We start from the raw sequence: 27,998 nt of genomic DNA on the forward strand, positions 1-27,998 counted from the left end.
CAAAATGAAACTGATGGAAAATTCTACTTTCGAAACAGACTGTGTTTCTGCAAAACATTCTGACGTCAGCGATATAGGGTGAGCCCATTACAGTTTTTCCGCAATGATATTGGGTTTCTCCTTGCATATCTGGTATATATACATATATAGATAGGATTGCAGGAGAAAATTTTAGTATTATCCCTGTCGATACAGGCTAAGCTCGTTTCAATACTTCCTACTTTCGAGTACCTTCATCTACTGTTGCTTGATAGATAGCAAATTGAAGACGAGGAGTACAGAGTAGCGCACTTTGTTGTACAGGTACGATGTTTGTCAAGTTCTATTGTGACACTGAATTTTATGCATGGTGTTACTTAAGCGGTCATAATTAATCGTTTTAATTACTTTGCGTTTACTTAGCGTTTGTCTCTTAAGGTTACAGTATATTAGACGTAAAAATTACTTATCTTAATTGTATTACTCTTGAGTCCTAATTTTCATGATTTATGTGTAATATGTTGATTCTTGGTAGATTTAACATACATCTCCCTTGAGTTCATTGCTGAAAATGTTTTTCATAACCTTTTGAAGGAATGGATCTGATTACATTTGGGCATCAACTGGTCACTCTAGTATTTTAGATATATAAATAATATGCCTTCTGCATTCGAAATGGTTTAGACTTATTCAAGCTGTCCGGTACATTTGCCAAATTACACAATAATTTTCACATGAATAATTATACAAAAGTGTTTTATTGATTGCAAAAGATGTATTCTCTGTTCAAAACATTTTCAACAACAGTACCGTCTTTATAGGGATACGGGGCTTCTAAATGTGTATTGGGAGAGCATTGAAATAAAAAGTCTGCTAAAACTTTCCTCAGACAAGTTGACAAAAGGTTGCAGAAGCCTTTTAGATCATTTTCATGAATGGGAATTTTGAATACATGTTATAAAATGCAAGTAAGGTAAGTTTTCACAATAGCGTAACTGAAAAATTACTGAAGATGACACCTTTAAAGCTGTTATAGATAGTATGTTGTCATGCTAAAATCTATGTTAGATTCGTTTGAAATAATTAAATACTTCCGCCACATCAAAGAATGAGCCATGTATCTTGAGAAGAACGCAGATTCCATTCCATGACAAAATGATTATAATTTTCAGTAACTTGAGGTTTCAATGGTAATGACCATTAAAGCTCTGTAACATACCTTTTTGTATCTGATGTTAAATTATGTTTGAATGACTGGCACAAATACAATTTAAGTACTTTTCCCCCGATCGTGTGTGCGTCTTTTGCAAATGTAGCTTAGTAATGAAATGAAGCATTGACGACAGTGAACAAAGAAAATTCATAACAGTGTTGCGACTTTACATTAATAGTTTCGAAAATGAAACCGTTGACTTGATTTCCTCGAAAACTAAAATTAGCATTCCCTTTCGAAATAGTTTTGTCTAATTGGGTTATGTGTCTAGAACACATGTTGTGTAACGTGCCCACTGTATGAAGAGTTAGTAACAGATTCCACACATTCATAATGGGTTCTAAATGGGAACCCGGTGACCCTTGAAATAAAAGGTCAACGATCATTTTTTAGAATATGATTTCACAAAAGTATCATCAAAACTGTCAGACCTTTTCTGTCATATTCATCACATGCCTTAAAATGATATAAGGTCATTTTCGCATGACATATTACAGAAAAGTCGAAGAAGACACAGAGGTTAAATCTATTAGAGGTATTATACTCTCCTCTTTGGTAATTCAGTTATGATTGAGGCTGATAAATGCATCCTCCATAGAATGCCGATTGTATGCCAATCAATCCCGATTTTTTCCAGTTAAATGCGTTATTGACTTAGATGACTATTAAATCTCTCTAACACACCTTACATCGGATCTTATGTTTGATTTACGCAATACATATAAATCACTGTCAAAAATAAAATTTAAAAACTTTCTGTCGATCGTTCATGATCCTTTTGCATGTACAATTTGAACTAAACAGCTAGCCAAACAGGCTTACTCAGGAATGCAACATCAGTGATAGTGAATCAACAAAGTGTATATCAACAGTGGGGCGGCTTTGTACAATTTCGGAAAAGAAACTAGTGCGTTTTATTTTCTCGAAAACCGGCATCTACTTTCGAAATAGCCCAGTGCAACCTTCCTAGGGCACGATCTGAGTCACGTAAAATGTAATAAAATATGTCCGACCATGAATATCACTTACAGGGTCATAGTTATCGTATTGCGGATAATGTGTTTTATATCAAGTTAGCAAAAACAAAAGGACACAACAGACAAACATAAATACTGGAGGCATTCAGCATTCTTTTAAGGACAAAATTTGTGTTTAGTGTTAGGAAATCTCCTTTCTCAGTAATGTACACAAGTTGTGTTGAATCATGAGTTAAGATGATAACTGAACATTTCTTACTATATATATATATATATATATATATATATATATATATATATATATATATATATATATAAAGCAACCTGTCAGATCCTATATCGGAGTGTCAAACATACGGACCGCCAGACTCGTTAGTCAAGTCCGCAGACCAGGTCTCTTTGTTGTTGTTGAGTTTAATTATAGTAGCGTTCGCACAATTGTGCATGTGCCACTTTTTTCTGACTGCACCGCAGCCTGCTAGTTGTTCCTGGGGAAGGGGATGGTGCCACCTCCCCCAGGCTTTTATGGATTCAAGGAACCCTGATAGTTTGGCCTCAATCTGTGGGTCCATAAAGGTCCCTACAGTTGAATGGTTGGCTGTCATTAGTGGGAAGGAGAGCTCGGGAACGGTCTTGCTTGCTTTACATCGCTGGTTTCTTGTTGCATTTGCCTTTTTTTTTTTTTCGAGATTTTTTTTTTCGAGATTTTTTTTTTTCGAGATTTTTTTTTTCGAGTTTTTTTGTTTTTTTTCTCTTCAAAATGTTCTAAAAGGAGGGGGGATGTTCTATGCTGTTTATAGAGGTTCTTAGTAGATATCATGTATGAAGAGAGATTTTCAAGATTATTATGGTATTACTAATCGAGGTGTTTAGGGTGTGTTTCCTACGTTATGTTATATATAAGTTTTTAGATATTACCTCTTTAAGTTATTTATTAATTGATGTTTTTAGAGATTGAATGTTATTTATACTTTATTTAGCAAGAGACCGGAGTCCTAGCCGATTACACGGTTCGTTAAGGACATCTAGGACAGGAATCCTAGCTGATTACTCGGTTCGTTAAGGACATCTAGGGCATCCGATTTTGCGGTTTCCTTAGTTTTTTAGTGCCGAATTGGTATGTTTGTTTGTCGTAGTGCATCATGCGTAGGGCCATACATACATATGACACGAGAGAAGTACATTTATACCAAATTTGGCCCGCCATAGCTAATGAGTTTGACACACATGCCCCAGATGTTAAGGATGTGATTTGTGATTTTGACTTTTTTTAACGTAGCTTTAACAATTTTTCAGTCATATCGCTACGATGTCTGCAGTGTGGCAGTTTTACAATGGGGCATCGTGCCGCAGACATGTAGCATGATGTCCCACCCAGTCACATTATCCTGACACCAGGCCGACCAGTCCTAACACTATCCTCTTAATGCTGAACGCCAAGCGAGGCAGCTGTTAGTACCATTTTTTAAGTCTCTGGTATGACTCGGTCTGGGATCGAACCCACGACCTCCCGCATCCGCAGATGTTAAGGACATTAAATCAATGCGTAGTCGTGCCTGTAATGACATTTTGACATATAAACGTTCGACAAAAATATAAAGTTTCAATATAACCGAGATTTATTTTTCACTTAGGTGAAACACTCACTCTTATGTATTGTTATTGTTTCCCTTGGCCTTTCTTACAAATGGGCATGTAACTATATATCTATCAGATTATCATATATCACAATGCAAAAACAACGTTATCAGTTTGTACCTTTAATATGCATGCAAAACATCTAGGAATACCACACAAAAGATTTTTTCTTCTTCTTATGGGTGGCCTTTATAAATATGCTGATGTACACTTTTACAGCTTAAGGCGTGTACGAGTCTTACACGATTATTTTTTTTTTCACACTCAATTTATCAACATTCATTTGTTATATGTTTTGCTAGACGATACAAGTTGATAAAGTATGGCAGTGGTTGAATGACCTTCTTTGTAATGTATAGTATGGTAATTCATTCTATTCTGTTGATAACGTGATCGATGTATGGATTAATTATGTTATTTTGTTCTCAGTAGGTCAGAACATAAAGGTAAACACGACGAGTAGAATCTCCAAACCAAATACCCGGGATAAAGTTTCAAAACACGCATTTCCTTAAATATTCAGACATTACTGTCCCATTGTGGCGATTTGAGTGCAATTTATGTAATTTCTCAAATATCATTAAATTGTGCGATACTTTTTATCGTATACGGTTCCCTGTATGCAAGATTGATCGAGGTCAAAAGGCATTGACTTTAATGAACCGAATTTTGCCAATTTATCATGCAATCCATATTCATTAATGCGAGGTTATGCTCTTGAATGATCGTCGATACACATCATCTGTTCTGTTGCAATCTATTTATATCGTATATATTTTGTATTGTATAGTCTGTACAAATGTTGTATAGTGTGTATAATGTAGTGTGTATGATGTATAGTCTGTTTAAGTTTAGTATAGTGTGGATAATGTGTACAGTCTATTTAAGTTTTGTATAGTGTGGATAATGTAGTGTGTATAATGTATAGTCTATTTAAGTTTTGTATAGTGTGTATAATGTATAGTCTATTTAAGTATTGTATAGTGTGTATAATGTATAGTCTATTTAAGTTTTGTATAGTGTGGATAATGTATAGTCTGTTTAAGTTTTGTATAGTGTGGATAATGTGTATAGTCTATTTAAGGTTTGTATAGTGTGTATAATGTAGTGTGTATAATGTATAGTCTGTTTAAGGTTTGTATAGTGTGGATAATGTGTATAGTCTATTTAAGTTTTGTATAGTGTGGATAATGTATAGTCTATTTAAGTTTTGTATAGTGTGGATAATGTATAGTCTGTATAAATTTTGCAACAATTGTATAAAAGTTATATAGTCAGCATTATTGTTGTATACGCTGTATAAATGCTGTGTAGTCTTTATAATGCTGTGTGTGTGTGTGTGTGTGTGTGTGTGTGTGTGTGTGATTTGAATTTTTAACGTAGCTTTAAAATATCTCAGTCTACAGTGTGTCATGTGCCGAGCACATGGCATCATGCCTAAGACATGCAACATCAGTCACATTTTCCTAACAATAAGCCAACCCATCCTAACATTAAGCTCTTAACGCTGAGAGCCAAGTGAGGAAGCTGTTATTACTATTTTTATAAGTCTCTGTCATTACTCTGCCAGGGTTTGAACATAAGACCTCCTGCATCCGAAGAGAACGCTCTAACCACTTAGGCCAGCGTTTTTAGCATCATGTTAAACTCTTTTGTTTGGACTTATAGCTAGCTGTAGCTTAATAATGACAAAATGAATACCAAAACTTCATTAATTGACTGAATTGACATGGACCGCCAATTTTAAAGGTGAATCATCAGTCTATATTTTGAGTTATGCAATCACCTTTATTTCTTTCTTTTTTCATATATATCGTATTATGGTCTCAGCATATCGAAAATAATAAGCTAATTTTATTTTCAAGTTTTACGATCCATCATGTCAATACCAGCACCAGAGGAATTCTTGCCAGGTGTACCAGACTTCAGCACTGTCCACTACCCAATAGAGGACTATTTGTTTAAACCTATCACAGTAAGTCGTGTGGACAGTAGCTGTAAATATCACCAATATCTTAGGCAAATCGTCTATGTTGTAAATCTGATATCATGTTGGTTGGTGGGTTCTAATATATATATTTAAGCATCATGTATATATATATATATATATATATATATATATATATATATATATATATATATATATATATATATAAAGCTTATGTAGATATCCACCTACATGGGTTGTTATATATTCCTGAGTTATATGCAAGCAGAATATCACATTTGCCATGGGTAAGAATCTTGAATCGTATATGGGTGAACTTTGCAACCTCCAATGGACATTTGCAGCAAAACTCTTCTAATTATATATGCTTATCAAATGCATCCATATATATATATATATATATATATATATATATATATATATATATATATATATATGTACTGTTTTATTGCTTCATCAATCTGATTAAAATCAGATATCCACTGTTGAACGTGAAGATCTGACAGTTGACCGCTTAGGGGTCATGTTCTGGTGACCTATGATATTAACATAATCGCTACTTTTATCAACCAATTAGGTGAAGTCTAGATAGTTCTTTCCTCCTTTTAGACCTGGAACCATTTTGTTAAATTTACTTATAAAAGGTCATGAGGTCAAGGTTATATACGTATTTTTACTTTACGAGAACAAAGTAAACATAATTTTAGTGCTTTATTTTTTCAATGCCAGGATGGAAAGAATTGGACAAAGTTCAAGCTGACTGATCAGCAGATAGAGCAGTATTGGAATGATGGATACCTCCTAAACATCCCAGTCCTCACTCATGACCAGTGTGACCGAATCAATGAGGATGTTAAACGCCTCATGGTATGTATGTGTTGCAATAATTAAGGCTAGAAGTAGTAAATACAAATATAGTGCATACACTCTTTCATCTTTGGAAAAGATTATGTTTGTTTATTTCTTTAGTTCTCAAGAGGTAAAAGATAATTAGGATTAAGTCTTGTGAAATGGCACATTTCAATGTATTTGATGTCATACGTAGTACAAAATAAATTGACAGTCACCAGACCTATCAGCTAAGGTCTGAAGATAGAAAGCAGAGTCGTAGAAGTAATGTCCCCTTATCTGTAGTGTCGCTGTTTTTTACTTTGTGGCAAACTAGGTGGAGCAAACATCATAACTAAAGCAATGTAATTCTTGCATATCGCCTACCTACAGAATAGCATGAAGTGACATCATCAATGCAAGAAAAAGTGAAAGCGTCTAAAAATAAATAAATAAATAAATAAATAATAATAATAATAATAATAATAATAAAATTAATAATAATAATCCTAATAATGAAAGTACATGCACAGAGACAGTCTGAGGCAGAAAAGATGGTATGGCTGACAATACGGGGGGAAGGTACATACGACTCCATGTATGGAAAATTTTAATAAACGTTTTAATATTCCTATTTGACATTGTAAAACAAAAAATCTTTAAGCCTCCTCAGACATGTATGCATGCTGTCTGTACACAATTGCATTAAACAAGACATTTTCCTGACGTCTTGTACAACTGAGTTATGTTACAAGACAAATTACACTTTTCTAATCTGCACCTTCCAGCTCACTGGCAGATGTTCTTGGCACAAATCCAACGCAGAGCATTCTCTAAACAAGAGAAAATCAATTCTTAATTGTCTATCACAACACCAACCTTCTTTCGGAGAAGGCTTGTACATTTTAGTGTTGGTTTGTATATTAAAGAAATCCGCTCTCAAGAAATATATTTTCACATTCTCTGTTCACGTGTCTCGTATAATCAGCAAAAGTAAGTTCTCTACTTGATGAGAAAAATTATCTGGTTGTAAGAATATTTCTGTTGTTATCCAGCCAACACAAAATTTAATCGATGCCAAAACTATCATCCACCCACTGAGACAAACAAACACGCATAAAGACAGTGGATGTTTGTTTCTGTATTTAACGTTTTCAGCAGATTATTTATGCAAGATTTTCTATGACAGGATGATTCAGACAGGCATCCAGGTATTGATATGTTGTACAAGCATCACACGAAGAAAAGTGGCCAATCTAACAACGTTTTTCTACATTGCCAAGGACAATGGAGGCTAACACAGCTGTTCCATGACTTGGTATTCCACCCACAATTTCTGGTATGTTATTTCAAAACGATAGCAAAAATATACTATATTGATTGTTTTAAACTATAAACATACACTTTAAAAAGATTTTTGTGATTTTTAATGTTTATTAATTGATTATTGGGACAAAGTCGCATAAACTATGTGGAATTCTTTCGGTTCAAATTGTTGTGGAATTTCACTCGAAACATAACATTGTCTGAAGTTTGCATACAATTTAGCCTTCTCTACATATCAGCGAATGTTCATGGAACGTTAAACATAGACATATAACCCAGTGGCGTCACTAGGGTTGGTGTCACCCAGTGCGGTAACTCATGATGTCACCCCCATGGACCTCCTTCCTGCACAAAAATTCTAAAATTTTATAGACAGTCATGTACAGTAACTCATGGTGTCACCCCCATGGACCCCCTTCCTGCACAAAAGTCGAAACTTCTATAGACAGTCATTTGGGTGTCACCCCCTCTGATGGTACAGTCACCCGGTGCGGTCCGCACCCCACGCACCCCCCCCCAGTGACGCCACTGATATAACCGATGTCTAGTTTGCAATGCAAATAACTCGCGCATAGTTTAGACTTATACGACTCAATCAGGTGTCAGATCCAAGTGAAGAAGAAACTCGCAAAATTCGATGAATTATTGGTCATTGTTTTCTCAAGTTTCGTTGCTGCAAGAATAGCTTTTATAGGAATTTAAAAATATGGCAAGTTTATCTATTCTTTGTTATTCGTAATGGAATGGATTCACACGGTCCACCCACCCCATCCCACCCCTCCAGGTGTAAATATAGTTTAGAACAGATCTTTAGTGTCCATGGATGTTGGGTACAGAGTAGATTAAATGTGAATTGCGCATACCAATTAAGTCAAAATGACTTTAGTCACATGTTATTGTTACTATTTAAATAAATGTCCAAAATCATCTTTAAAAAATATGTTTATTGTGCCATGTAAAGTAGCAACATTATTACATCTTTGATAATGATTTGGCTTTTCATAAATATTTGGTCTGTGTGACCTATTTTCATGGGTTTCTTCTATATATAAAAATCAGAGACCTGTGGAAGGAGCAGAGTAACCTTTGAGTTTCTGCTTCTTAATAACTTTACATGACTATTTAACAATAACGTGCACTCATGTGCAGATTTACAAACAATTATGAACACATAAAGATATACAAACGGTTATATACGCATACTTATTTACAAATGGCTATGCTCACATAATTACAGCTTATAGGAAGTGTGATGTTTGCACGCAGTGGGGTGGTGTTCTTCCAATATATTTTAATTAAATTATGATGAAAGTTCCACCCTGGCTCGTGAGGTTAAAAAGTTAAATTAGTGACGAGGTAGATTTACAGCTCTGAGCCCCCAGTCAGCAATGCCGATGGCTAAATTATAGAGAAAATGAAGATGAAATTCAATCAATAACAATTTAATAAATTCGATAATTTAAAAACGATAACTTTCAATCACCCATCTTTCCCTTGACCAAGTGACAGCCTAATTCATCCCGTGATTTACAGTGTGAGTTCGATTTTCCTCCTGTCCTTGCATCTACTCATCTCTTTCTTTCCCGCTAATTCCTTCCTTCTTTCCGTTCCTCTAAGACCTCCTTCGACTCCGTTTCCCTCTCTGCTATCTCCTCCTCCAATTTCGCTCCCAGACTTCAACTTCTCCTGACTTCTTTCCTTTCTTCTCCTTTCCTCCGTCTCTCTAATGAGACTATGGGACCAAACTGTAACTGGTCTGTCCCTCAAAGCGTCCTGTGAAAAACCACAAGGTGTTAACATCTGCTTTATCGAATCTCACCTCACACTAGATCAACAATTAATCATCAGATAAGGTTATCACGGTTTCTGTCACACATGCGTACACATCGAATTTCCCACACACTTCTTGCAGGGTAAACAATGGCGTAATAATACAGTATCAGCGAATTGTCATACAGACATCAATACATTGCGTCACGTCAGTATATACACATATATATTTAATCTCAGTGTACTACAATCTGACAACAATCAGACGCATGTCTGTACATTACACAAATATTCAACAATGGCAAAATTTATAAACACATGAACACATGTGTTAATCTACTATAAAATACCCACATAGTGAATTACAATATTAACTCTTACGATGGCTAGCAAGCTATATAATTCTTTACAAATATCAACTCATTTCTTCAAAATATGCAAACATATTAACAAAACAAAGTAATTCTTCGTACTATGATTCTAGTAATAATAAAGTATACATATGACCTACAATTAAAATGCAGTCGCATTCCTCAAAGACCGAACAACTAGCTCACTGACCTTATTTGAAGCTTTCTGTACTTAGAATTTCCTGTTCTAAGATTTTCCCACCAGTAACGAATGGCTATTCGGAGTTAAGCTAACCTCCTCTGGGTAATTTCTCTTAGCGAACTAATTCTTGCCGGGAGACGCGGAGATATCATTCTACCCAAATCAAGGTCTCTCCCCTATCTCGATTCCGATTGGGTGGCGCTGTGACCCTGTCCAATCGTCTTAGTGGCCAGTTCAACCTGTCTGTCTGTCTGCAGGGAAAAGAAGTTAAGACACTCCCACTTCTTCAGGCAACTTATTTTGATCTGGACAAACGTTTCCACAACTAGGTGATAATTGGCTATCTGGCGGCTTCGCAACTCCTAGGTCCGGCTCTCCACTTCTAGCCATGGCAATCTTACGTAATGGATTAGTGGTAGCCTGCGGCAATGTTTAACATCAAACAATGGCTTGTCAGAATTACTTTGATTATACATGTTTCAAACTGGGGCTACTCTGGGTCGGGGTAAACATGACAGGAAGTACTAAACATATTTAAATACACTGGTGAACATGTATATTATTGATAAGGTGATTTCATGTTGTCCCACTCCATTCATATCACTTTTATAGTACATTTGTTGTATCTTTATAATGATTGTGAGTTTTTAATTTAAAAACGCCGTGATCTTAGCCCTATAAATCAGCCCTCCCCCCCCATCTTAGTTCATGATGGAAGATATACAGGTGTGTAATCGCATGTTTATTAAAATGCTGTCTACAAATCTTTCCGGAACACAATGCGTACAGTTTATACACTTACCAGTATTTGGTAACAGCTATATCTAGCACAAAATTCAAAATGGCCACTGGAAAGACGGTTTTATTATTCCACATAAACTTGCAAGTCGCCAAACATAGGAAAATAGCATTTACTTATCACCAAATGTATACAATATACACCGATGTGTGCAGACAAGAGTGGCAGCAGATTTTTGCAGGTTTTAATGAATAGGCAATATCAGACCATAAACCACCAGTAATTGAAAATTATTATAGCCTAGGTATGGGGCTGATTTATCGGCATACTTTGAGACTTGCCAACATAAAGTGTATGATTTATTTATTCGTAGGTTATCAGCTGCTCAGAATTCATGCAATAATTCTCAATACAATAATAATTCTCTGTGGATTTCGTTAAATGCAAAATTGTAGACACATAAACAGTTGTTTTGAGCATCAGTAGACGCTACACTGCTGTCTGGCGTTTCTGCGCACCTAATGGTTTTCGTTTCCAATATTGAAGCAAAACGCACATGGAATTCGAGCGATTGACCAAAATAAAATACAGCAATGCTTACCATTTGAAAAGATACAATGGTCACCAGAATATTCTGTTCAAAATAATATTAATTTTTGACATGGAGGATACCACCTCCTTGTTTTCCTGACTCGCGATATGTCGGCCTATTCTGCGCATAGCTTTGAAAAGATGTCATGTTTATCCATTTGGGCCACAGAAATGAAATATATTACTTTGGACTGTTTCTGTCAGCAGTTCAGTTGAGTAACTAGGTCAGGTTTATAGCCAGTTTTACAAAATTCAACATAAAAATGCCAATAAATGGCAAGAGGTATTAAGCAAACTAACTAATCTTGTAAAAAAGTTAGTAAAGTTCAACATTTTATGAAAAATAAGCTATTACATGGAAAAGAAACAACAATGAATAGGATGTCTTGTTGATGGGGAAAAATTACTACAGAATTTAGAAACAGACTATGCCGAGGAATTTGTTGATAATTTATGTTCTAGCCGCAGCTACTTTGGGTAGCAGACGATTTTGTACGTGTGGGACAACTTGCAAAATTGGAAACTTGGATTAAAATACAGTTTTGTTTTATGGTACACATTTCCATCTTTTATATAATGTTTTATTTGTATTATTCTAAAAGATACATAAGTAAATCAAATTTTCTGGGTTACAGGTTTAAGAAGGTCATGGAGTGGGTCTTCACATTGCCATTTAGAAATCACATTTTTATGTGCATTTCGAGTCTAAGTTTTGGATATTTTTGTACACTTTATGAATATCACTTTTCTTAATTAATGTACGATTGTTCTTTTTTGGATACAAAATGGATTTTTGACCCAAAAGAGCACATTATCCAATGTTTACAGAAATGATGTATCATGCAGAATTACCAGACGCGCAGAATTGGACAACATGGCTGTATAGTAACCTTGATTATTGATAGGTTTGTTGCACAGGAGTCTGACATTTAATCATTAATGTACGGTGATATCTGACAATATGAAATCACCTTATCGGTAATATAAGTGTTCATTTATATTACCGATATGGTGATTTCATGTTGTCAGATTTTGCCGTACTTTATTGATAAAATATTAGACTCCTGTGGTTTGTTGTATAAATAGCAAATACCATTAAAGAACATTCATTTCTATTGCAGGTGCCAACATCACAGCTGATTAATTCCGATCAAAACATGAAGAAAGTTCGCTTTTGGCATGATCAACTATTTGCAAAGCCACCAAAAAATGACAAAGTTGTTGCATGGTATATTTCATTTTCTCTTTTTCTCACAAAATAAAAAAAACATTTAGTTTTTGCCATTGTCATTGGTTATGTATAAAATTGTCTTTGGAATAAAAGTGTTATAATATCGCAACACAATCCATTCAGTTTATCACAATTTATTTTTGGGCCAGTGCTTTTTTCTGCCATAATTTCAGGTATGAGCTGAATATTTTACTTTGGCTGGATTGATTCAGAAGGATGTGTTTGCACCCTTGTAGGAAGAATCTCAAAGAAGAGATATAAAACTATATTTGTCATGTCCAGAATCAGTCTACAACTTGCCATCATTTAGAAAATAATGCAAACTGCTGAAATGGAGGGTTTTGGCATTATGCATTACAGTATTAGCACATTACATTACAATAGGCTACAGTAAGTTTAAATTGTGCAGAGTAGAAAATTGTTGATGTCTGTAATTGATTTGTTCCTTTCTGGCTCTTTTTCAGGCACCAGGATTACTCACTGTGGACCAAAACAACACCCATAATGCACTTAATAGTATGTCTTTCTAAATATTTAAACAAAGCAATCCTTAATTATTTCTTAAAGTCAACTTTACATTTGTAAGATCATTATTTTCCTTACTTTGTTCTGAATAGCTTTTACATTAAACTCTATGAACGCTCAACTGTAAAATCAGAAATGATACCTTCTCTTATTATATTTATACAATCATTATGCAAGTATTTTCGTTAACAATCACTCAGAAGCTATGCAACATAAAAGGAGACATACAGGAAGAAAAAAAAAGAAATTGTGTATGCGTACAATGAAATTAAACCCATGCCATCATGCAGTAAGCAAGTGGATTTATTGAGTTCTGTCTTCTGCAAAAGTACAGTTTGAACATAACGGGAGTCAATTTTCACTCATTATTTAGAATGATGTACAAAGGAATACAGTTTTAAAACAAAGAAGGAAAACAGAATACTGAAGCTCTCAGAAATAGCTCAATGTTTGTAAAGCTTATATGAAATATTGTCTTTACTGCAACAGTTTATAAATATATACTTTACACTTTAAGGTTGCTAAAAATGTAGTCTACAAATATTTTTTTCAACATCTCAATAATTTTCTTGTAAATGTATATTCTTCATTATGGCCACCTGGGCATAGTTGCCTGAGTATCATATAATTATTGACTAAGCTATCATGGACTGCAAACTAGCTATCATGGACTGAAAACTAGCTATCATGGACTGCAGACTTCTTGGGATGGATTCACTGATTTACAAAACTTAGTATTTATCAAAAAGGGTCTATGACTGTTACATCAAACACTTTATTTGAAACACTTCTCAGTAAGTATGCATCATACCACAACTATGATGCTATGACTTTACATACTAACAAATAATGACACAATTATAGATACAAACAAAAGATACCTCTCTCAGTAATCATGAAATAATACAAGCTGTTTAATATTGGTTTTCAGGTCCATGTTGCACTAGACAATCAAACAGAAGAGAACGGAGCCCTCTATTATATTCCTGGTTCTCACAGGTACATTTGCTAGCAAATTTTATGCAATTATAATAAATATGTAATGTCATACTTGTAAGATTTTCTGTTACAAATCTCATCTAAATGTATTAGATATTATCTTTTAGGGGGTGTCCTGAACAGAAGTTAGAAATTTTGATGATCTCTCAACATCCAGACTGCAAAGTAATCCATTGACCCTCTCCTCTGTTGTACCCAGGAGATTAATATAAAAGATGGAATACATCATTCCAGTTGGTGTGTAATGAATCAGTTAAAGCACACGTCAGATATTAGTGTGTTTTGCTTCGATTATGTATTCATTGTCTGGCACACAGTAAGCTATGGTGCATTTATAAGCCTGTGGACTTTCACTGTTCAAAGTGAAAAAAAAAACTTGCACATAACATCAGTGACTGTGCTTTATTGTCTGAAAGTTTTCCTTCTTTTGCATGCATGCAATTGACCTGTATCACACTCACGTGGATTTTTTTAATATTTCAGTGCATAATTTTCATGCAAAAATATGTAATAACCCCTTGGAGGTTTGTCATAATTGTGAAACATTTGTAATCACAAAGCATTGTAACTCTTTAGGAGTAGAAAATTGCTGGGTTTTAGGCAAAGACGAAATTTTGATAGAGTGCATAGAAATTCATTTTGAAATTGATTCAAATATTTCTCGATTCAACCAAAGTTGTTAATTTAGTCTCAACAAGATTTTTAGGTTATCTTTATTTACTTACAAAAAATATTTGCTATTTTCATTGTTGTAGATGGAATAGAGATGGAGGTCCACTTCTTGATACAGAACTTGATTTTGAAAACATGGACACAATAAAGGTTTGCATTTAAATTTTACCTTGTGAACCAGATTAAGTGTAAATGCTGACTATAATGAGATGGCAACATCCATACTCAGTGGGTTGGTATAAATCTATTCCCCCACACAGTATGCCAAGTCTCTAAAATAGATTATGCTGAAAATTGGTATTTCTGTATTTCGTAGCATTTCCTTGCCCCTATGTACTGATAAAAAAGAAGTCTACTGGTTCTGTGGGGCATATTATTGCCAAAAATTGGTGCCTCTGTTCCCCTTATCCAATAAAAATACTTTTACAGTTCCTACCATAAACACAATCAGCAAGAAATGTTACAATCATGTTTTATTTCTATGTGATAAAGAAGGAAAGAAAAGACAACAAGACATTCCTTTTTGTACTCAATGACAACATCAGGAGCCTTTTACTTGATAATGTTACAAGTTATACCAAAGCCATACTCAAATCTTTGAACTGCACTGAAACTTCTAAAAGACCAAGTTTCATCCTTTCTGATTCCATTTCCATAGATAAAAAGCAGAATTGGTAATGGGTAGAATGAGGAAAAACTGGAATGAATATATATATATATATATATATATATATATATATATATATATATATATATATATATATATATACATACAGTAGTCCCTCTCATGTAAGGCCACCCCTATTGCAGCAGGGAAGTGGTCTTATAATGAGGGTGGCATTTCTAGAGAGGGATGACATGCGAATAGTAAATACATATGAAGAAAGTCACAAGTACATTTAATTCTAAAACATTTAATATTTTCATTACAAAATCACATGCATGTTGTGAAATAAATGTAAAACAAACTGTTTCATCATTTTCAAAAGAATATTATGAATAACCATTGGTATTAAAACTGTCTTTATAATTATGTTGCAGATCACATCATTTTGTCACTTTGTTGGTAACAGTCTAAAAACCAATCCAGTCTCATCACAATTAAAAATATCCTTGCTGTCTTATCCCATGGATATATCATTTAGTCTTTTGTTCCAATCTTCATTATTAACATCAGCTGATTCTTCACTAAGGACAGAACACTTAATATTGTGTCACACTTGAAATCTGTGCAACCATCCGTTACTTGTGATAAAGTCGTTATATCCCAATTCAACTGACAAAATTGTTGCTTTCTCTTGTCAATCAAATCAGGAAACAAACATCTCCTGGCTCAAACAATCTTCCTTTCTCTGGCCATTTCACCTTCCCACTTCTGCAGAATTGTTTCGTTATCTTTCAGGATATTGTTATCTGAGTCTTTCCGACATTAATTTTCTGCAAGGCTCCTCGCCCCCACCCACACCTCTTGGTCAGTTGAATTAATTTCACTTTCTCTTCTAAACTGAGAATGTTTCTTTTCCTCGATGACATTTTGATCTTTTTGCAGTAAGTTATTCATTTTGCCAACTACAATACTGATAAAACAATTTTTGTATGCATCTAAACAAACTGCCGTGTGATTTGTTAGTCGCAGTCTGGTACCCTATTGTTTTTATACATTTTTTTACACTAAGTGAGAGAAGCCAAAACGGTTGTGATATGTACCAGTAACGTCACGCAGATTTGACCTCACGGCTGTTAGGATATGTAATTTTGACAATTTTTATCAGCAGTAATAGCCACTAATTATCAAAGTCAGCAAGCTCAACATCTTACTAAGGGAAGCCATAAAGGCTATCAAAGCATTTTCCTGCTGACTTGTGTATTGTACATCGATACTGCCACTTCTCAGCTGATACTACTGTTCAATAATTGTAATCTTAACAATTATCAGTGACTAAACTGGACATCTTATGATAACACAGCTGTACGGCTAATTGGATTACATGTACTTTCCCTTTTGTATGGCTTAAAATTTGAGTCTTTCTCGGCTTTATGGAATAAATGTGGCTTCTGGTTAGGGTAAATGATATAATATTAACCTTAGTGGTACATGTACTTTAGTCAACACTTCTTTCAATAACAAAAGCCTGATATCGGGAGACAAATCGGATTACTTAACACACGTTATGAATAAAATACTGGTTCTGGATATATATTAAAATAAAATGCGGCCGCTTGTGAGGGGTATATTTTTTATTATTGCACTAATATGCTGGTCACATTAGTCAGGTCAGGTGGACTTTCACGAGGGGTACTTTTGAACACAAACTTGTCGGTGCCAAAGGATTCTGGACGCAAGGAGCAGGAGGCTGCTGGTTAGGGGGGACATTTAAGAGGGGGACTACTGTATATATATATATATATATATATATATATATATATATATATATATATATATATATATATATATATATATAAAATTATATATATTAAAAAATTGCGGTCTAAAGCAATTTGACAATAAAATTTAGCAACAATTCATCAGAATAATCAATCAGATAATTTGAAATGATGTACATGTATTCCATCATACATGACAAATCAAAGCATATGAATAGATCCATTATAATTTTTTTTATATTAGTTTGCATGACACCATTATCGACTACAATCAGGAACCAACCAACATAGTAAATCTTTCTCAATGAAGAAATTACACAAACGTACAGATGGTTGAAGTGTTTTAATAGAATAATTGGCTGTTTTGCTGTCAGTGGCACTAACAAACCTTAGGTTGTTCGCTCATTTTGTACAGTTAGCAGTTTCTGCCCTATAAATTCTCAATGTTACCATATAATTGCTACATGTATGGCTATATGTATCCAAGAAGAAATCAATCAAGGTCCTGTTAACCTAACGCAGCTGTGACACAATAAATGAAAGGAAGGGAACAACCAATAGTATGTGATATTGACATCATAGCTATTGGTGACAATGATCCGATCATCATAACAATCCGAGATGAAGTTGGTATTATGACTAAACCCTCAAGGCCAATAATTGCATTGTCGATCCTAGATGAACTTAACATTCTACCTGAACGATTAACATTCTCAAGGCATGAGGTACTTGATGATGTACGTTACATATGTGATGTAGCATCACCACCAGCTAGGAAATCAAGAAAAAGTTATGATGTCTGTTACATTTGCAATGTATGCAAATAGCAACATGATTAATAGCATTCATGTTTAGCTTGAACATTTAATAAAATGTAAAAAAATTATCATTATTAAATTTGTGATTATAACACTTTTTATGTTTTGTATCATAATGTATCATAAAGTTTTTCTTTTTTTTACAACTATGTTGAAAAATATCCATTCCAAATTTTTTAATCTGCATTTTACCCACGGTTCCACTTTCCATTCCACACATATCTCTGCATTCTACCTGTTGCCACTTCTGCATTCCATCATTCCTCAGTTATCTATACCCATAACTGGATGTGAAATCAGTGAGGAAACTTCGTGAAGTTGTTTCACATTGAAAGATCTATTTGCAGTTTATGTAACAAATTTGGCCAGGTAATTTTAGGATTTTTATAGCTTTTACAGAATTTAACTAGCTTTACCTTTTATATTTTATACTGCTGTAAGGATTTATCTTACGACATTTTTGTGCAGGCATTTTTAACATTTATTTTCTTGATTTTAATTGGCACCATATGGCCATACTTGTACTGAGTTACTGGTTAGAGCTCATACATACATACATACGTACAAAACATACATACATACAAAACATACATACATACACATTAATGATTAGGTAAGGATACCTTTACTATGATAATATTACATTCACATGATATCATTTTCTACTTGCATCAACACAGGTTTGGTTTAAATAACTCAAAGACTGGAAGATAACTTTTATATGAATTCAATAAAACTTGTGACAACCAATTTTTGCTGTAAGGAAAATTATTGATTTACCATTTTGCCTCATTACAAAAACGAGAAATCATAATGAACATTGAGACTTCAAAATGTTGGAGAATATGCTGAAAACTGATTTTTTTGGTATCTTTTTTAATTTATTTTAGACTGTCCTGACAGAAGAGGAAAGGGCCCAGTTTAAACCTGTTTGTGGCAACCTTAAGAAAGGGGAGATAAGCTTTCATCATCCATTAGTTGTCCATGGATCCTATGGCAACAGGTATACATGTAATAAGTTTTTTTTTGAAGACTAATGAAAGTAAAGATTAAAGCTAAGAAATAGCAGAGTTTCAGAAATATATTCTCCACATACATAAGACAGTATACCAGCTTTATGACACGGGTGACTCTCTAATGTTTCACATCTTGCATTAGATTTTTTTTAAAGAAAAAGAATATCTGATTTTCCTCACTGGTTACACTGGCTATTTTAAAAAATAGACCTTGTATATTATAGGTATTATTCGAAGAACTTTTAATTTCCTTTATTCTGGTGTATGATTTATGTGCATAATATGAGATATAGAGCTACAGCTTAACCTTACGTCAGATGTGCATCTATCAAACAACTGCTATCTCTCTTTGATCATTTTCACTTCTTGGACTTCAGAGGTAAATTGAAAATAAAAGAGCCAATAACTTTTGTTTATATTTTAAATATTTGGTTATTCATTCATTGCACTTTCAATAGCTGGTAGTGTAGTCTGGCAAAATTCAATTTACTTATCTTAATACTGCTAAATATTTACTTAAGTATACTTTAAACTAACTCAGGTAGATTTCTTAGCATAAGGGAGCAGTTATTTTAGTTAACTGTGTGCTAAGATCGTGCAATTTCCACAAGTACAATATCCAAAAGTGTCCGCCTCGGATACAAGAGGTCATGGGTTCAATCACCAGTCGAGTCATACCAAAGACTTACAGAAATGGTACTAACAGCTGCCTCACTTGGCACTCAGCATTAAGAGGTTAGTGTTAGGACTGGTTGGCCTAGTGTCAGGATAATGTGACTGGGTGGGACATCATGCTACTTGTCTGCGCCATGATGCTACAGTGCTAGACATCACAATAAACTGTCACACTGCAGACATGAATAGAAAATGTTAAAGCTAGGTTGAAAATCCAAATCACACATGCACAATGTCCAAAGAAATTTCATCCACAGTACATGAAAGGCATACCAAGATTCTCTTCACTCTGCATGTTGCAAATGTAATTAATGTCACCATACACCTGCCACTCTCTCAGCAGTACATAATATCTGTAGAGCTCCCCACAGTGACCAACAAAACTAAGAACACATTACAATATTAATAAATTACAAATATTATTCTCCTGCAATATTTTGCATGGAAGAAAAAAATTAAGAAAATTGGATAACATATGGCCCATTGATTTAAAGCAAGTATTGTTTTCATTTAAGGAGTGTACAGAGTTGTGAAGTAGAGTAATACAAAATATTGGAGGTTTTGGTGTTACTTCTGTCATTTGCTAGAAATAATACTACAAAAAATATATAAAGAAATCCAAAAGTCAACATTTTGTCCAAGATTACTTTGTCAATCACAGGACAGTTTTAAATGACAATATTCTTATTTCCTGGTATGGATCGATATCAGAATTTGCCGACGAGTTACTTAATTTAAGCAACATTATCAAAGTTTTCAACATCTGTCCAGGTCAGACAGTCCACGCAGAGCGGCTGTGGTCAATTACTTTGAAGATGGAGTGGTTTCTAATACAAACGAGGAGATATTAAAAGGATGTAAAATTCGAAAGGTAACTTGATTTTTTTTTTACCAGGACCACATTTCACTTTGATATTATTCAGGTGTGTTGGTGACCCTGGTTCTGGTTTTTTGACACTACCCGCATGTTACAAAAGTTTATGCTTAAGTAAAGAAAAACAAGTTGGTGGACATGGGATTGTATGAATATTACACTGATATTACCAATATACTTGGACCGAAAGAAGGATATGTTGCAGTTTTTATTTATACTTATCCATTTCCTTTAATAAGTAAATATTTCTGTTTGATTAATTCTTGGTCGGAGGATATATCTTTGGTCAGACCAACAAATCACATCACTTGTGTGCTATAATTATGACCATCAGTGCATTTTCAAACTGGTTCTTAACACACCCCTTGTGTGCTTCATGACACAGTGCATTTTCAAACTAGTTCTAAACACACCCATTGTATGCTCTATGACCATCAATTCATTCACAGTCTTGTTTCTAAAAACACCCCTTGTGTGCTTTATGACCATCAGTGCATTCTAAAACTTCTAAATATAACTAATATGAACCTGGAAAGGACATATACTGGTCCACTTCATATTTGTGGATTACAATTTCTTAAATGCAATAATTTTTGATTTTATTAGATTGTATCTTCAGCTTGCTAATTTGGTTTATCTTGAGTATGTCCATATGAATCAAACTAAAATTTTAATTTATAACCATAATATATACTTTAAAGAATTTTTTAAAGATCTTTCCTTTGCAATAATACATCAACCAAAATTGTTTCCTTTGCAATTTATATATCATGATTGCTTTGAGTGCTCAAAATTTGGTGTTATTACATCTAATGCAAAAATTGTAATATAATTGTGCATTAATATGACATAATAATGACATTATAGTGAATTTATCTGTGCAGATTATAGATTGATAAATCATGGAAAAATATCTAATATGTTTTTTCTGATATCATCTTAAAGGGAGAGAAGATGGAGGGACAGCTGTTTCCACTTGTTTTTGATCCTACTTGGATGGAATGAAGACCTTAGCAGGATTTATGTATTGTTTGTTAACATGAGCTGTGATATTTTATTCCTATTTTACTGGGAGCTAGTCAAACGTGTTGCAAGACATATTGCTGCTTGAAGTCAAACTTGGAAATTTACATCAAGTTTGTAATGGACAAAGACATTATTGTTAAATTTTAATGGTTGATTTTATATACTTTTACAGTTTGTCGTTTTGTATACAGTCAAATATGTTTTAATTTATTTTTTATCAGTTGCAAAGCCCGTATTTTGGTCCGTAATACAGGTGTTTTTTTTTTAAAAATAAAATTTTTATAAATAAAATAAATTCAAAATTTCTTTGCAGTTTTCTCATTAGAACAGGCATCCAGTTCCATTCTGAGAACAGGGTATCGCATTGGTTCATTTGAAATCGAAGCTGCCATAGCAGTCTTTAACCACCATATTGGATTGCGCAAAGCTATTGCCACTATCACTCTACCTCATTTTCATAATATTCAACTTCTAATCATATTGAAAAGGAATGCAGAAGATTCAGAATTTTCTCCATGAAAGAAAAGAAAACAGAACAGGAAGGACAAACATGCTGTCATGTTTAGATCCGTTAATTAAACCATCTGATAATGGAGGAAACATTGCGTTTTGCAAATTGTGTAATTACGATTTCGCTATGGCATGACATTAAACAGCATGAAAACACTAATAAACATCATCAACTCAGCCGGAACTTATGGCGTTTATAAATATCAGAGAGAACTTGACGTAATTTGATCAAAGTTTGGTTTACTCTATTTAGTTTAGAAATTAACCTTCCTCTTTCGGTTACTATTGTCTATATTAATATACCGCCATGTGTCCAGACTTCAATTTAGGGAAAATTTATGTTTTTCGTTTTTGGGGTTTGATGTCATTTTTATGCACTTTATAAGCTAAACATATTGGGCAGTATATTTGATGGAAGAAGAATCTGGAAAGATCACATGAAGAACCACTGACCCAAGGGAAGCTACTACCATGCTTTCTAACATACCATAAGGAAATGACGAACATGATGGTGATTTGTAAAGGGGGCAGGATTAGGTTTTTATGAACAAATTTTATGCCGCAATCACCAGCCTAGTATTTAAAAAAATCATAAAAATAAAATACACAAGTGAGGTGGAAAAAAGTCCATATTTTATCGTACCTATATTAAAACAAAGCATAAGAATATTATCCACTTTACCAGAGTAGTCAATGGCAATTCCAGGCAGAAGGAGTTTATGCACCCCAACCCCAAAACCATACCTACAATATTCATGTCCAAATTAAGGTCATTATTACACCATGCGATACCCATAGTGCAAACACAAGGCCTTTTCCTAGACGATAATTCTGCAACAGAATGTGTACTAAACAGGCTGATGCAATTGAAAATAGTTGTCATCCAAGCCATGTTTGGGATATTCTACTTGCCCCAAACCCACGTGTTTACTGCTATGGGATGCTAGCTATTTCTAGCCGACTGTAGGTATTTCACTATCTACAAACTGCAGAGTAACTATGGAAGTTGTATATGCCTGACATCAGTTTCAAGAACAACACGGGCCTGAAACCCCCAGTTCACCAATATATCTATATCATTAATAAGTAAACAATAATAGCTAAAAAAATCACAGCATGGCCTTAAGAAAATTGCCATAGCAGCCAATCAAGAAACAAGCCCCTGCCACTTTAACAATTTGACTGAAAATGGTTTATGTCAAAAGTTGTGTACATCTCGCATATTTTGACATTATCTAGTAAAATGGTATAAAGGAAATGTTTTTGTGTGCAAAACTAAACATAGAACATGTATTATGCTTTTCATAAAAGTGACTACTTTTGAGTAAAAAGCATTGCTTACATTGTGAGTTTTGACTGCATTTCTTGAAAGAATTCAATTGGTTGCAACTTCACATGATTTTGGTCTTTACCACCATAGGATCAGGACAGAATCAAAATTCCTTTACAATGTTTCCTGAATATTAAGAAGAGATTTGGAAGTTTCAAGTTTTAGGAGTGAATGACAGAAATACTATGTTGTTAGTGAAAAGTGAAATGTTTGTATAAACTTTTCTAGCAAACTTTAATAAATTACACAAGTAAATAATGTGCTTTACAAGTACAAACAGTTTCTAACCATGCATTACTCTTCTGAAGATGCTAATAGCAGCATCAATGTTTTTTGAGTATGTGTTGTGGGGGATATTCATAACAACAGTCTAGCTAATCTAGAGAGATCCAGGTTTAATCAATTAACATTAAACCATGCCGGAATATTGATATACTTGTAAACTCAAAGTGACATATCAAATAAATTCATTGATACATATCCTCTGAAACTGACCATCCAAATAAATTACTCAATACAATTTAACAGAGACATTTCGTCAGAGACACCAATTCACTTACAACTGACTTTAATGATTTCTGGAGTTTAGAAAATCATAGTAAATAATAAAATAAGGTATAGAACAAATATTCACAGTGGAAAATTTAGTTCAAGGTAGCATTTCAACTGCTTTTAATAAGCACGTACCATAAACAAAATCTGTCAAAGTCACTCTCTTGTGCACTTAGATAAGAATGAGAACCTGGATGCGATTCCAGCTATTGTTTCTTTCAGCATGACTAACCAATTAATCCTAATATTTTACCATTTTACCATGCAAACTGAGACCTGTAAAAAGAATAGAAACAACTGATGCTGATGTACTTTTAACATTCAGTAAAAACAGATTTTTTTTAGAAGAGAAACTATATGTCTATTGTCAAATTCATCAAACTGCTACTTAATAGAAATTTCAAGATCTATGCATAACATTGGTGCATTTCCTATTATCACTCAAGTGTGAGGTAAGAATCTCATGTTAACTACACGCTGGGGTCATGAAGGTAGAAACTATGTCAGTGCAAAAGCTTTCATTCTTCTCACCAAATATAGCAAGCAAGATGTCATATGCATCACTATTTCATATACCATTCCACTGGTGACATTCAACATTCACAGCAGTATGTTTGTTTGATTCCTGTGAAGTCTGTCTGCTCCTGTGGAGTTAAATTACATGTAAGAATGCATGTTGACATGTTATATAATTGTTTGTGTGTCTGTAGTGAAATATGAAAAATATTCATAAAAATAGGGGTGCAAACCTTGATGACTACAGAAAGAGCAAGACAATACATTATGGTTCCCATTATGTTCCCATATTTTAGTACATTAAGTCCAAAATATGCTACTGTGTCATGATGTTAACAGCTCTCACATTGAGGTACAAAACACAGTTAACCTCCCTTCCAAAAGAGCATTTTATACAACACGGTGATATATTGAAAAAGAAAGGAAATATAATGAAGCTAATGCATACAAACTATTGAAATATAGAAACAGAAAAGTATAATAGATGTGATTGAATGCACCAATACAAGAAATATCAGTTTTCTTAAGGGGACAGGGCTAGATTTTTCTGAACAAATTGCCAGCTTAGTATAAAATACCATACAAAATAAGATACACAAGTGAGGTCAAAAACGTCCATATTTCTGGATAACTATATTAAAGCAAAGCATAAGAATATTAACCACCTGACTAGAGAAGTCAATGGCAGTTTATGGCAGAAGACGTTTATGCACTCCACCCCCAAATTGATACCTGCAATTTTCATGTCTGAAGGTCATTTTGGACACCATGTGATTTTCACAGTACAAATACAAGTCCTTTTTCTAGATGATAATTTTCAAAACAGTGTGTACTATACAGGCTGTTGCAATTGAAAATAGTTGTCATCCAAGCCATTTTTATGTAATGGGAGGCTAGCTCATCTTCCTAGCTGACTATTGGTATTTTACTATCTTCATACTGCAGATTAACTATTGAAGTTGTACATGCCTGACATCAATATCAAGAACAACACAAGCCCAAAACACCTAGATCACCAATATATCTATATCTTTAATTAGTAAACAATAATAGGTGAACAAATCACACCATAGCCTTAAGTAAAGAAATTTGCCCTGGGGGTCAATTATGAAACTAGCCCTGACACCTTAATTAAGAATTTGTCTGAAATGGTTTATGTCAAAAGTTGTGTACATATCACATAATGTGACATTATCTATTAAAATGGTAAAAAGGAAAACTTTTTGTGTGCAAAAACTAAGAATGTTATTATGCTTTGAGAAAAGTGACTACTTTGTAGCAAAAAGCATTGCATTGTTTACATTGTGCATTATGACTGCATTTCTTGAAAGATTTCAAATTGTTTGCAACCTCACATGCTTTTGGTCTTTCTTTACCACCACAGCATCAGGACAGGATCACACATTCAAGTAAATAGTGTGATTTAGAAGTACTTTTAGTTTGATATAAAACAAACAGTTCCTATCTTTTCATTACTGTTCTGGAGATGTTAATAGCAGCATCAATTTTGTGTGAGTATGCCGGGGGAGTGGGGGGGTATTCATAACAAGAGTATAGCTAATCTGGAGAAATCAAAGTTTAATCACTTAATATTAAACCATGCTAGAACATTGATATACTGATGTATGGTACCCTGATAACCTCACAAAGTGACGTATTAAATAAATTCATTGATACATAGTCTTAGGATAGCAGTGTGCAAAGCAAGGAGCATACGAGGGAGGGAACCAGACCAATGGCGAGCACCTAAGAGTTCTTGGCAAACCGAGGCCTGTTAGGGAAAATTATAGAGGAAAATTGCATTTGTACTTGATAATACCGAAAACAGAATTATGAAAATGTGTTTTTATTTTATTTTTTCTCCGTATTTTCTTGAACAGTGAATTTATATTTGCGCCATGCATTTATAATAGTAATAATAATAATACAACTTTATTAAACAAGCATAACACACTCAAGTATCCTCAGACATGTACTCACATGGATTTAAAATGATTATTTTGTGTAACTATACTAGTCAACAGATACATAATATGAATAAAACTATATACAGAAATACACATTTAAGGATATCTGAAGTTGTACGTACATTTGAGTCTATTCAATTAAAGATTTGATTTCTGATAGCTAGACCTATACAATATTATATCTATTGATTCATACTATATGACAATTATGAGAGACAAGCTGGTATTTATGCGCACGTGCATAAAATAATTACTTGTCATATTACAGTAATATTGATATTTATTTTCACGAATCAAAATGTAATTTTTCTTTTTTCTGGTGCATCTAAAACAAGCCATTCTTTCTTTTTATCATTGTATCTATTTTATCTAACAAGACTTCATCGTCTTCAACTGCAAATATGAACAAATCAAATATATACATATGGTAATTACAATGATATGTCTAGCATAAAAATGTGCATTCAAATTTTATACAAGCTATATTAATTTGTATTGTATTATGCTTGTATTTTAGATGTTCTATTTAAATGGTGTATTTTAAATGATGCCAAATGGTGTTTTAAAGATATTTATAATTTCTCATACGATATAAACCCTATATTATGACCAGTAGTTTTTAAAATCTTTAAGTTTAAGTTTAAAATCTTTAAGTTTTTAATCACAGTATTATTAACGGTTGTATTGGTTTTCTTGAATAATTATTTTGCAGTAGTGTCAGTTTTGGACACATAATGGCAGAACTTAATCTCGGTTATCACGTTTAAAGGTTCACATTACTTTTGGGGGGGGGGGCACCAGACAGATCCCCCCCACCATTTCCCAAAAAAAAAATATTTAAAAAAGTATTTTATGTTTGTTTGTTTCCCCCTCAGATATGTTGTATGTTCTATTTAAACAGAATTTTGTATCAAAAATTTTAATTTAAATTTTTGATGGGGTATTTATTTTTCTCTAGTGTTATCATCCGAGCCTGGTTTTATTCACCTTGCTCAAAGTCCCTTCCCTTGAAAATTTTGTGACCTTTGCTAGAGGTCGCCTAAGTTTCAGTGCTTGCTATGTGTATTAGTGCTATAGGGGGTTTCATGCTTAGTATCTCCCCTTGAAAACACCAGAAGGCATCTTGGTGCAACTCACTTCCGGATAGTTCAATCAATTAAGATGGCAGATGTAGGTCAAGAAAATGTGACAGACCGTTCACATTATAGAAGCAAGACTGATATCTCACTATCTTAAAAAGAAATTCTATCAATATTTGATCGATTGTTTTTACGTCTTTTATGTCTTTTTCACTAACTTGTGCTGCTTACAGCTTTCAAATAAATATTATCTGCCCATTTC

At 33.8% G+C, this 27,998-nt stretch overlaps 1 protein-coding gene across 1 annotated transcript; it reads left to right on the forward strand.

The window, feature by feature from the left end:
* Positions 1 to 137: 137 nt before the first annotated feature.
* LOC149793925 (uncharacterized) lies at positions 138 to 27,994 on the forward strand. Its single transcript, XM_089967861.1, has 11 exons — positions 138 to 303; positions 5,673 to 5,782; positions 6,485 to 6,622; positions 7,773 to 7,922; positions 12,683 to 12,789; positions 13,257 to 13,308; positions 14,249 to 14,316; positions 15,072 to 15,138; positions 19,082 to 19,194; positions 20,654 to 20,753; positions 21,702 to 27,994. Exons 2-11 carry the CDS (start codon positions 5,687 to 5,689, stop codon positions 21,759 to 21,761), a joined length of 951 nt encoding a protein of 316 aa, XP_089823987.1. The 5' UTR covers positions 138 to 303; positions 5,673 to 5,686; the 3' UTR covers positions 21,762 to 27,994.
* The last annotated feature ends 4 nt before the right edge of the window (positions 27,995 to 27,998 follow it).

Source organism: Sinohyriopsis cumingii, chromosome 8, assembly GCF_028554795.1.
Source record: "Sinohyriopsis cumingii isolate HCF-2022 chromosome 8, ASM2855479v2, whole genome shotgun sequence".
Taxonomy (NCBI): Eukaryota; Metazoa; Mollusca; class Bivalvia; order Unionida; family Unionidae; genus Sinohyriopsis; species Sinohyriopsis cumingii.